Below are 12,500 nucleotides of genomic sequence, written 5' to 3' on the forward strand. Positions count from 1 at the left end.
CACACACACACACACACACACACACACACACCTGAGCGTCACCCCACCACCTCCACTGCACACACTACTGCCAAAGTGTGTGTGCTCTCTCATTGCCGGTGCACCTCCAGCTGCCTGGTGACCAACCACACTAAAGCATCACCGCCTCATGCTCAACTGAACCATCCTGATTGGTTACTCACACCGTGAGCATCATCATCATCATCATCATCGGGACGTGCCTGATTGGTTCCTTACACCGTGAGCATCATCATCATCATCATCATCGGGACGTGCCTGATTGGTTCTTCACACCATGAGCAGCATCATCATCGGGACGAGCCTGATTGGTTCTTCACACTATGAGCAGCAGCAGCATCGGGACGAGCCTGATTGGTTCCTTACACCGTGAGCATCATCATCATCATCGGGACGTGCCTGATTGGTTCCTTACACCGTGAGCATCATCATCATCATCATCGGGACGTGCCTGATTGGTTCTTTACACCGTGAGCAGCATCATCATCGGGACGTGCTTGATTGGTTCCCTGCTCTCTGAACAGAACCAACCGGTGTGGAGGTTGTTAGTAGCGGTGGCCCTGTCTGACCTCTGACCTCGGGACTGCAGCGTCTCCTGCTGTGAGGAGCGGCTCGGCCTCGGCTGACGTGAAGGGTGGGAGGGGGGTAGGGGCGGGGTGGGGTGGGGTGGGGTGGGGGGGTTGCATGGTGTAGCTTTTCCTGCACCTGAGCAGCCTGGTGGAGACGCCACTGAGGTTTCCACGGCAACAGAGAAACGGACTCTGTCAGAAACCCAGCATTCCATTTTCACATGAAGGGTTTTTTTTTTTTTGTTTGGATATTGTAGTCCATGAACGGGGCCAGAAACTGGACGCCATTTTGTCAGCCATTGCTGTGAGGTCATCTTTACAGTTCACAGAACATCACTTAGGGGGCTGACCGTACCCAACACCTGATTTATTTCCTTGTAAATTTTGTACAGTACCTGAAAATGTTGTGTTTCATTTGAAGATAAATATGACATTTTGATATATGTGTCATTTTTTCCCCTTTCCTTTGTCTTATAAATTGAGGAGAGGATTTTGCCAGTAATATTAATGTGTGAAAAAATAACTAATTTCTGGCAGCTTGAAAACATAGGACCTTTCCGTTTTCTCATTTTTTTAATGGTGGGTTTAGGGTGTTGCTGCCGTGAATCATTGTGGTGAAACCATCTGAAACGGTGAAACCATCAGGGTCCAGTGTTTCTCAGATGTATCCATCTTATCCTGTGGTGTGGCCTGGAACAAGAAGTCTTGCCTGTACACTTATTTTACTTTTTTTAATTTTAATTCTGTTTTTTTTTTTTTTAAATCGAGTTTGCGTAGTCCTGGTAAGAGTTTCTAGAGAACCGTGCACTGAACATGTCCAGACTGAGTTGAAAATGTTGTAGGTGATGTAGGCTGAAGGATGACAAAGTTAAAAAAAGAAAAAGACGTTCATTTTCACTGTGTTCTATACAGTACCTACGTTTCTTTTGTTCACTTGGAACATTTTTACTTCACATTTCAAAACGTATTGTGCAAAGAGATGTCATTTTTTGGAGTACTTGAAATGCATTAATAAAAAGACTCAGTTGAACCGCTCTTCCCAAGGCTTTCTGTCTATAGTACAGGGCAGGTCTGTCTATCTGTCTGTGTGTGTAGGGTAGGTCTTTCTGGTTATCTGTCTGTCTGTCTCCGTAGGACAGGTCTGTGTCTCTCTGTCTGTCTGCATAGGGCAGGTCTGTGTGTCTGTCTGTCTGTCTGCATAGGGCAGGTCTGTGTTTGTCTGACTGTCTGTCTGTCTGCATAGGGCAAGTCTGTGTCTGTTTGTCTGTCTGTCTGTCTGTCTGCATAGGGCAGGTCTGTGTCTCTGTCTGTCTGCATAGGGCAGGTCTGTGTCTCTGTCTATCTAACTGTCTGTCTGCATAGGGCAGGTCTGTGTCTGTCTGTCTGTCTGCATAGGACAGGTCTGTGTCTGTCTTTCTGTCTGTCTGCATAGGGCAGGTCTGTCTGTCTGTCTGTCTGTCTGTCTGTCTGCCTGTCTGCCTAGGGCAGGTCTGTCTGTCTGTCTGTCTGTCTGTCTGTCTTTCTGTGTCTGTCTGCATATGGCAGGTCTATCCATCTCCACCAGCCAGTTTGAACACATCAGATCCCCAAGGCCAACAGTATGGGCCTGTATGTTTATTTAAGAATGAGGCACGTAATACACTTGGCCAACAAAAAAAATACACAGTTGATTATCAGACAGTCACCTTGATGTGGTGGTGGTTGTTGTTTAGGTGATGGTACCAGAGTTTGTGTGACAGTGTGAGAGACTTTTCTGAGGAGGCCCAGGAGGTGACAGACTCGTTGCTCCTCGACTGCTGGAGGTGACAGACTCGTTGCTCCTCGACTGCTGGAGGTGACTGGGACTCGTTGCTCCTTAGCTGAAGCCGGTGACTGAGACTCGTTGCTCCTTAGCTGTTGGAGGTGACTGAGACTCGTTGCTCCTCGACTGCTGGAGGTTACTGAGACTCGTTGCTCCTCTGTTACTGGACGGGATCTGTTGTGGAATCTACCCTCTGGTGATATTTGATGTGAACTGGTGTTGTATGATATTTGATGTGATGACTGCTCTTCTGGCTGCTGTTGGACGTGATCAAGACTGGGAGTTGGGCGTGATCAAGACTGGGAGTTGGGTGTGATCAAGACTGGGAGTTGGGTGTGATCAAGACTGGGAGTTGGGTGTGATCAAGACTGGGAGTTGGATGTGATCAAGACTAGGTGTGGGGTGTGATCAAGACTGGGAGTTGGGTGTGATCAAGACTGGGTGTGGGGTGTGATCAAGACTGGGTGTGGGGTGTGATCAAGACTGGGAGTTGGGTGTGATCAAGACTGGGAGTTGGGTGTGATCGGGACTGGGAGTTGGGTGTGATCAAGATAGGGTGTGGGGTGTGATCAAGATAGGGTGTGGGGTGTGATCAAGACTGGGTGTGGGGTGTGATCAAGACTGGGAGTTGGGTGTGATCAAGACTGGGAGTTGGGTGTGATCAAGACTGGGAGTTGGGTGTGATCAAGACTGGGAGTTGGGTGTGATGGGGACTGTCTTTCTCTTTGGCCGGCGTTTATGGCATCGCTCAAACACATAGTCCTTCCATGGCTGCAAGTGGGTCACAGTATTAGACTGGGAGCAAAACCACATCCTACAAAAGGAAATTACACAATAAGGTTACAGACACAATGCAAGCCTTAGGCTTACACCAGATCCACAGGATTATTTCAGAGTTTTACAGAGTTACTCTCATACGTCTACTGTAGTAAAACATGAGTGATTATAAGGTGGTTTGTTTTAAGGCATAGAAATCCTGTCTCTTTGAATTACCCTGTTTTACCCTGTTGAATTACCCGAATTCAGGTTGGAGGAGCAGGTGCTATGTTAACAGACCTGCTTGCTGAGTCGCCAAAGATCATTATCGCCACTAGAGGGAGCTAAACACAAACTAAATGTTACGTGCTCTTGATTCCTCCCAGCCCCGTGAATTCGAGCTTCAGGCTGGTAACGCTGCCCTCGTCTCCATCGCAGTCCGTGTGTGCCATGTCAACGCTGCCTCCTGATTCACTCACATGAGAATGAATTCGTTTGAATGTGAAAGGGTAAACTTGATTTCGAATGTGCTATCTGAATTAAATACTGACAGGCAAATGTATTGAAACTCTAGCGCCCGTTTATGGCGTAATTTCTTAGCAGCTTGCGCCTAAAACATGATACGGACGAGGAACCGCATTCTGCCTGTCCAGAGAGCGCTGAGTTTCTTGACTTTTGCATGTGCAAAAGTGGGGTTAAATGATGGGTGGAAAAACGCAAGGAATGACAGGTGTTATTACCTCCGCCAAGGAGGTTATGTTTTCCCCCCCCTGTATGTTTGTTTGTCAGCAGGATTACGCAGAAACGCATGGACCGATTTCCATCAAACTTTGTGGGGAGATTGGTTAATATAATGGCAATAATTGATTAGATTTTCAGATGTCAAGGTCAAAGGTCAAGGTCACAAGGTGGAGGTTTGCATTCTCTGAATGCTCCCATTCTTGATCCTTTTCATTTTAATTTGTTTTATTTGTATACATTGAAGCGTCTAAACCTTTAGTTATTCTGTAACAACCACCGATCTGAAGTCCAACAATTACAACACGCTTGTTAAGGAATTGAGTGATGCTAATAGTCTGCCATGACTAGTAATAGTGCCTAATAAGACGCCAATGGTTAATGCAAGAGGTCTTCTGTAGCTCACCTGGTAAAGAAGTAGGCCTAGTAACTCTAGGGTGAAGGGTTCTAATCCCATGACTTGCAACATCTGTGCACTTGAACTGGTTTGCGGCATGCATGCCATACCCGTTGATGATTCCATCCTTGCGCTCACAGTATTTCCTCGGAAATGTGAAGACAGACTTGGAATCCGGGGGCTGTCCAGTGAACGGCTCCCTAGGAACTCAGGGTTAAACTGGCATGTCCAAAGTGTGGCAGGTATAGTTGTACATGTGATTAGCGTTTATTTGTTCCTCTGTTGCTCTTGAGGTCAGTTATCGCTTCAACTGATCGTTGGAACCGATATATATATATATATTTTTTTAATCATCGGAATTGGCATTTTAAGCCATTTGCTTGTTCCGTTATGTTTCACCTTTTCAAAGCAGGTTTAGATGCGTTAATAGGATAAACCTTCAGAAACAATGAAAGCAGTATTCCAAGCAGCAGTTTTTATGAGTAGGCTATTTTCCTGATCGCTCCATTTTTGTTTCCTTTAAATGTTTGTCGGCGATTCCATGATTCCATTCAGTTTTCGTTAGAGGGCGGTGGTTGGCTTAACCAGTAAAATTGGCTTTGATGGACGCTTACCACTAGCCTGGATACCAGCCTGAACAGGCTAGCTTACCACATGAAATAGAAAAAAATGTAATAACTACAACAGAAATCCACCTCCACATAATAACTCTGCAGTTGTACTCCACTCTGGGTCTATCAGGGTCAGATGATGAGATACAGAGCCAACCATATTACGGTAAGAGGGCGGTGACATGCATTGATTACGCGATCAGCCGCAGGACTACATTCAAATGTAAATAAAATGAAATGCCATAGCATGCGCTTTCGAGGATGGCTAAATTTGGATTTGCCCTACACTCTCTAACGTGCAAACATCTGCCCGTGCATGTCTGGGTGTCTGATGTGAGAATTTTGAAAGTGAGTGTGTGTTTAAGTTGTGTTTTAAGTGTGTTTTAAAGAATCACTGCAACAGTTTGCCACTTACGCCACGTGGTATATTTCTTTAGCAGGACAGCACGACATGGCCAATTATATTACCAAGAGACCCCAGTAAGCACGTTCACAAGCTTTTATCACAGCCAGATGGGCTGTTGGTGGTGTTTGCAAGGTTTTGCATGCCTTTTAGATAGTGAGTTTGCTACTTTTCACTCCTTAGTGCTGCTTTGTGTGTGTGTGTGTGTGTGTGTGTGAGAGAGAGAGAGAGAGCGAGAGATGTGTGTATTGAGTGGGATTGTGGCTCTCCTTACTTGTCCTGTGTCTCTCCAGCCTTGACGCGCACCTTCCCCACGGAGAGGACGGGGACGCTCCCCTGCGCGCCCCAGGGCATGATGGTCCGGATCCTGCTCCACATGTCCGCAAGCCCTCCCTGCTCCTCCCACCGTAGCGTCAGCTCCTCCAGCGGCCCCACGTCAGAGTCCACCGTCACCAGGAAGCTCAGGGTTGCATTCCCATGCAGCTCTGCAGGACTACAGCACAGGGTGCTTCAGTGTGTGTGTGTGTGTGTGTGTGTGTGTGTGTGTGTGTGTGTGTGTGTGTGTTACACTGGTACAGGTTACAGCTGCTGTTATTCATGTGGAGAAGATACATGGTCCTGCTCCAACACATAACCTATGATGTAACTCCATCCACCATTGAACACACACACACACACACACACACACACACACACACACACACACACACAATCTTTCTCTCTCTTACACATACAAACTCTTTCTCTATCTGTCTCTCACTCTCTTTCTCTCTCTATACCATACTCACTCTCTCACACATACTCACTCTCTCTCACACACACACACACACACACACACACTTACACACTTACACACTCTTTCATGCAGGCACATGCCAGCTGTCCCTGCACGTGAGTGTACATGTGGATGCTGTATTGATTGCCAATGCTGTCATCTGTTTTCACTGCGGCTGGTTATGAGGTGCCTGTGAGCTTCTGTGCAATTACCCAGCCAATCCAATCTGGCGCTCAGGCCCTGGGCCGCCTCCAGCGCTGCCTAATCGACCAGGAGGCAAGGTGTCTGCCTGGCCCTGTCAAGGCTGGGTGGCCCTGGCCCGTCAGCGCCAGCAGAGACCGGACCCACACTCAGAGTCCTGGCCCATCAGAGACCGGACCCCGCTCAGAGTCCTGGACCATCAGAGACTGGACCCCGCTCAGAGTCCTGGACCATCAGAGACCGGACCCCCGGCTCAGAGCCCATCAGCACCATCAGAGACCGGACCCCCTGCTCAGAGCCCTGGAGGTGTCGTACCACTACCTGCTCGAGGGAAGGTGTGTTGTCTGGAGCTGAGGATGAGTCATGTGACTCATGAAGAGGAAGAGGACCAGGGTGTGCAGTGCCCTCCACCTCTCGGTCGTTTAATTTGCTAAAAAGAAAAGGCTTGGGTGGCCTTGTAAGAGCTTGTTGTTGTTCTTGGAATGTTAGCTATTTAATCCTGGGCTAACTTTAACAGAATGATAGTTTTTATAAAACGACAAGTGACTAGATAGCCTACAAGCTGGCTAGCCTGCTAACTAGCTCACTAGTCCACCCGCTACACCACGCCCACACAAAGCGATGGAAGCGTATCACTACGCTGGCATGTGTTGGTACTGTAACCCTATCCTAGGGTGTAACATACTAGCCCAACACATCAGCTGGCTTTCCATACAACTCATTTATGGACATTCTGATAAAAGCAATATGAGTCGGCGCATGTTTTTATCAAATAATTGCACAGAAGCTCACAGGCACCTCATAACCAGACAAAGTCATAGGATGGGTTGTGAACAGCTGTGGGCAGGGCAGGGCAACTTGAACAGACACGCATAATGAAATCTCAACAAATGTGAGTTGGTGTGAATAAACCCGTTTCTATCAACTTTAGTCACATTATACTCTATGTGTTTCCCCCCCCCCCCCTCCAGTGAATCCATTGGACCCGTTACAAGTGTCCCCACTCAGGAGGTCCTTCTCAAATGGTCAAATTTCGCAATAAAAGTTGAATGGAAACCCAGCTATTTATGGGAGGGAGGGGCTGGGAGACATCTACTGCAACTCTCTTCACCAGAGGTCAAACAGTAATCACATCAGGTTTATGAGGTGGGCAAATACTCATAGGTGAAGAAATCAGATTATGACGGGGGCAAATACTCATAGGTGAAGAACTCAGATTATGACGGGGGCAAATACTCATAGGTGAAGAACTCAGATTATTAGGGGGGCAAATACTCATAGGTGAAGAAATCAGATTATGACGGGGGCAAATACTCATAGGTGAAGAACTCAGATTATGACGGGGGCAAATACTCATAGGTGAAGAACTCAGATTATTAGGGGGGCAAATACTCATAGGTGAAGAACTCAGATTATTAGGGGGGCAAATACTCATAGGTGAAGAGCTCAGATTATTAGGGGGGCAAATACTCATAGGTGAAGAGCTCAGATTATTAGGGGGGCAAATACTCATAGGTGAAGAGCTCAGATTATGAGGGGGCAAATACTCATAGGTGAAGAGCTCAGATTATGAGGGGGCAAATACTCATAGGTGAAGGGGCAGATTATGTGGTTTACCCTTAGAGGTGTTTATGAGAAGGGCAAATACTTCCATGTGAAAGGGCATGTTGTGAGAGGGGGCAAATACTCACAGATGGAGGGGCAGTTCCTGACTCTTCCCCTGCTGGCCTGTAAGGGAGACAGACGCCGTAGCCCAGGACTGTTTCATCTGGTCAACGAGCTGAAGCCTCAGCTGGTAGTGGTACACTACAGACAGAGACAGAGAGGAGTGTGTGTGTGTGTGTGTGGTGGTACACTTCAGACAGAGACAGGGAGCTGTGTGTATGTGTGTGTGTGTGCTGGTACACTACAGACAGAGACAGATAGGAGTGTGTGTGTAGTGGTACACTTCAGACAGAGACAGAGAGCTATGTGTGTGTGTGTGTGTGTGTGTGTGTGTGTGTGTGTGGTGGTACACTTCAGACAGAGGCAGGGAGCTGTGTGTGTGTGTGTGTGTGTGTGTGTGGTGGTACACTTCAGACAGAGGCAGGGAGCTGTGTGTGTGTGTGTGTGTGTGTGTGGTGGTACACTTCAGACAGAGACAGGGAGCTGTGTGTGTGTGTGTGTGTGTGTGTGGTGGTACACTTCAGACAGAGGCAGGGAGCTGTGTGTGTGTGTGTGTGTGTGTGTGTGGTGGTACACTTCAGACAGAGACAGGGAGCTGTGTGTGTGTGTGTGTGTGTGTGTGTGTGTGTGTGGTGGTACACTACAGACAGAGACAGAGAGGTATGTGTGTGTGTGTGTGTGGTGGTCCACTTCAGACAGAGACAGAGAGCTGTGTGTGTGTAGTGGTACACTTCAGACAGAGACAGAGAGGTGTGTGTGGTGGAACACTTCAGACAGAGACAGAGAGCTATGTGTGTGTGGTGGAACACTTCAGACAGTGACAGAGCTGTGTGTGTGTGTGTGTGTGTGTGGTGGAACACTTCAGACAGTGACAGAGCTGTGTGTGTGTGTGTGTGTGTGTGTGTGTGTGGTGGAACACTTCAGACAGACAGAGAGCTGTGTGTGTGTGGTGGAACACTTCAGACAGAGACAGAGGTGTGTGTGTTTGATTGTTGCCTCAAAACATTGTGGGAGCGTGTTCTAATGAGGGAGCAGGTTCTAATGAAGGAGCGTGTTCTAATGTGGGAGCAGGTTCTAATGAAGGAGCGGGTTCTAATGAGGAGCAGGTTCTAATGTGGGAGTGGGTTCTGATGTTGGAGTGGGTTCTAATGTGGGAGTGGGTTCTGATGTTGGAGTGGGTTCTGATGTGGGAGCGGGTTCTAATGAGGGAGCGGGGTTCTGATTAGGGAGTGGGTTCTGATGTTGGAGTGGGTTCTGATGTTGGAGTGGGTTCTAATGTGGGAGTGGGTTCTGATGTTGGAGTGGGTTCTAATGTGGGAGAGGGTTCTGATGTTGGAGTGGGTTCTGATGAGGGAGCGGGTTCTGATGAGGAGCGGGTTCTAATGAGGGCGCAGGTTCTGATGAGGAGCGGGTTCTAATGAGGGAGCGGGTTCTGATGTGGGAGCGGGTTCTAATGAGGGAGCAGGTTCTGATGAGGGAGTCGGTTCTGATGAGAGAGTCGGTTCTGTAGGGCAAGTGGAAACTAACCTTTGTAGGGCATAAGGGAGCGGGTTCTGAGGTAGAAGTTCTTGCTGGTTCTGGTCCTGACCTCTGTGGTTCCGTAGCCCAGAGTGTTGCAGCGGCTCTTCTTGCAGTCCAAACACAGGCCCTGGCTGAAGGCGTTGTTGTCGCGGCAACGGAAGGCTGTGATCTGCTGGTCTCTGTGCAGGAGCGAGTCGATGAACAGGTTGACTGACCGCTCATGGGCACACTTCACAACGTGAGTCACTCCTGACAACACACACACACACACACACACACACATACACACACACACACACACACACACACACACACACACACACATACACACACACTAGGTTGAGTGTGTCATCATTAGCCTGAGACACTCCTGAGAACACATGGCAGTATTAGGGGCCGAACACACCGAACACGTTTTTAAAAACGGGACGCTAGCAAATGCATTGTTTCATATGGTTCGGCGCGCCTTGCGTGTGCGCCTATTCTCCGTTTTTTAAGGTGCGCTTTAGAGTTGAACTATTCTCAACTTTCCAGCACAGAGGCACCCCGCTCATCAATGTCACACTCGGCCCAGGCAGCCAATCAGATCAAGCAAGAGGCGGGCTTTACTACTTGAAAACTTGATACTGGTAGCGGCAAAATACAATTGACAATGGCGATGTTAAAGATTGACGAGAATTTAATCTTAGCTTAGCTTCGATTATGAGGAACTTTATAATTAAAAATCTAAATATTACGCTAACACTAATAGGTGCACCATCGCCCGGTTGCGCACACAGGCCCGCTTAGTAGGCATACCAGGCTGTTTTGGCCGCCGCACTTTACCAAGGCGTTTTTGAAGCGCCTGCGACTTTAAAAACGTGTTTGGTGTGTTCGGCCCCTTAGTCTCCTTTTGTGTGTGTGTGTGTGTGTGTGTGTGTGTGTGTGTGTGTATGTGTGTGTATGTGAGAGACTGCACTGACCTCGGAGCCCAACCTGGGAGATGTGTCCACTCATGTCACTGAAACTGCGGTAACACCCAGGCTGCAATGAACCATCGTTTGGGTAGAAGTCCAGATGGCCCACGGGCTGTTTGATGCCCACACTCAGCATCACGTGGTCCCTGGTGCACGTGTGGATGGCGTCAACAAACACGGCATCATCAGGAGACAGCCTATCATCAGCAGCCGCACCCTCGAACATCGGCCCAGCGGGGTCCAATCCTGAGGAGAGATGACATCCGTGAGGTTTACAAGAGGGCCTATGGCAGCTAATTGGCCTTTGAGAAGTGTTATTGTTCGTATTATACACACTCAGCGACCGCAAGCAGAGAGTTCTCTAGGCCTGCTCTCAGGTTACCTCAGCAGGTGTGTGTTTACACCTGAGATAACAGGTACATCGAGATGAACCACAGAGTTCCTGCTCAGTATGAACCACAGGGTTCCTGCTCAACATGAACCACAGAGTTCCTGCTCAACAGGAACCAGAGTTCCTGCTCAACATGAACCACAGAGTTTCTGTTCAACATGAACCACAGAGTTTCTGTTCAAGATAGTAGGGGCAGTTTGTAGTGGTGTGAGAGAGAGACAGATAGAGAGAGAGAGACAGATAGAGACAGTATGTAGCGGTGAGAGAGGGAGACAGATAAAGGCAGTATGTAGCGGTGAGAGAGGGAGACAGATAAAGGCAGTATGTAGCGGTGAGAGAGGGAGACAGATAAAGGCAGTATGTAGCGGTGAGAGAGGGAGACAGATAAAGGCAGTATGTAGCGGTGAGAGAGGGAGACAGATAAAGGCAGTATGTAGCGGTGTGTAAGAGAAAGAGACAGATAGAGGCAGTTTCTAGCGGTGAGAGAAAGAGAGACAGACATATAGGGGCTGTATGTAGCAGTGAGAGAGAGAGAGAGACAGACAGATAGGGGCTGTATGTAGCGGTGAGAGAGAGAGAGACAGACATATAGGGGCTGTATGTAGCAGTGAGAGAGAGAGAGACAGACATATAGGGGCTGTATGTAGCGGTGAGAGAGCGAGAGAGGCAGTATGTAGTGGTGAGAGAGAGAGAGAGAGGCAGTATGTAGTGGTGAGAGAGATAGGGGCAGTATGTAGCAGTGAGAGAGAGAGAGACAGACAGATAGGGGCTGTATGTAGCGGTGAGCGAGAGAGAGACAGACAGATAGGGGCTGTATGTAGCGGTGAGAGAGCGAGAGAGGCAGTATGTAGTGGTGAGAGAGAGAGAGAGAGAGACAGTATGTAGTGGTGAGAGAGAGAGAGACAGACAGATAGGGGCTGTATGTAGTGGTGAGAGAGAGAGAGACAGGGGCTGTATGTAGTGGTGAGAGAGCGAGAGAGGCCGTATGTAGTGTGTTAGGTCTTTTCTATACCTGCGTGCTGGTTTAAGAGAAGAGTCACCGGACGAAGCTTTTTTGTAGCAAGATAGGTTTACTTGAGGTAAATGACGTGCCCTCTGTGCATAGTAAAAACACAAGATGTTTTGCGACCTTTTATTGCTGGTCTGCTCATTGTATTGTTCACGCTTCCTTTTCTGTTTTTCTAAGCCACCTTTTCTCTCACTGACATTAGGAGTTACGGCCTGTATTCCTGGTCTTTATTTTTTATGGCCTGCTGCATTCTTGGTCTTACATTTTATGGCCAGCTGCATTCTTTGTCTTACATTTTTCCCATGTGAACCTCACCTGCCATTTTCCTCATGCTATGTCGATACATTTTGATTTTATCTTACAAGTGGTGAGCGAAGGACAGAGAGAGAGAGAGAGAGAGAGCGAGCGTCTGGTGAGCACAGTTCAGAGAGAGCGTCTGGTGAGCACAGTTCAGAGAGAGCGTCTGGTGAGCACAGATAAGAGAGAGCGTCTGGTGAGCACAGTTAAAAAAGAGCGTCTGGTGAGCACAGTTCAGAGAGAGTGTCTGGTGAGCACAGTTAAAAAAAAGCGTCTGGTGAGCACAGTTCAGAGCGAGCGTCTGGTGAGCACAGTTAAGAGAGAGCGTCTGGTGAGCACGGTTCAGAGAGAGCGTCTGGTGAGCCCGGTTCAGAGAGAGCGTCTGGTGAGGG

The 12,500-nt window shown here is 48.2% G+C and overlaps 1 protein-coding gene across 1 annotated transcript in view; it reads right to left on the reverse strand.

The window, feature by feature from the left end:
• Nucleotides 1–3,072: 3,072 nt before the first annotated feature.
• LOC308372533 (hepatic triacylglycerol lipase-like) overlaps nucleotides 3,073–12,500 on the reverse strand; it is a gene marked incomplete at both ends in the record, with an annotated part of 12,090 nt that continues 2,662 nt past the window's right edge. The window contains 5 exons of the mRNA XM_080847696.1: nucleotides 3,073–3,202; nucleotides 5,568–5,786; nucleotides 7,961–8,075; nucleotides 9,462–9,704; nucleotides 10,418–10,657. Of these exons, the coding sequence (XP_080703822.1) occupies nucleotides 3,073–3,202; nucleotides 5,568–5,786; nucleotides 7,961–8,075; nucleotides 9,462–9,704; nucleotides 10,418–10,657 (947 nt within the window). The remainder of the gene's footprint in view (nucleotides 3,203–5,567; nucleotides 5,787–7,960; nucleotides 8,076–9,461; nucleotides 9,705–10,417; nucleotides 10,658–12,500) is intronic.

Source organism: Sprattus sprattus (assembly GCF_963457725.1).
Source record: "Sprattus sprattus genome assembly, chromosome: 11".
NCBI classification, from domain to species: domain Eukaryota; kingdom Metazoa; phylum Chordata; class Actinopteri; order Clupeiformes; family Clupeidae; genus Sprattus; species Sprattus sprattus.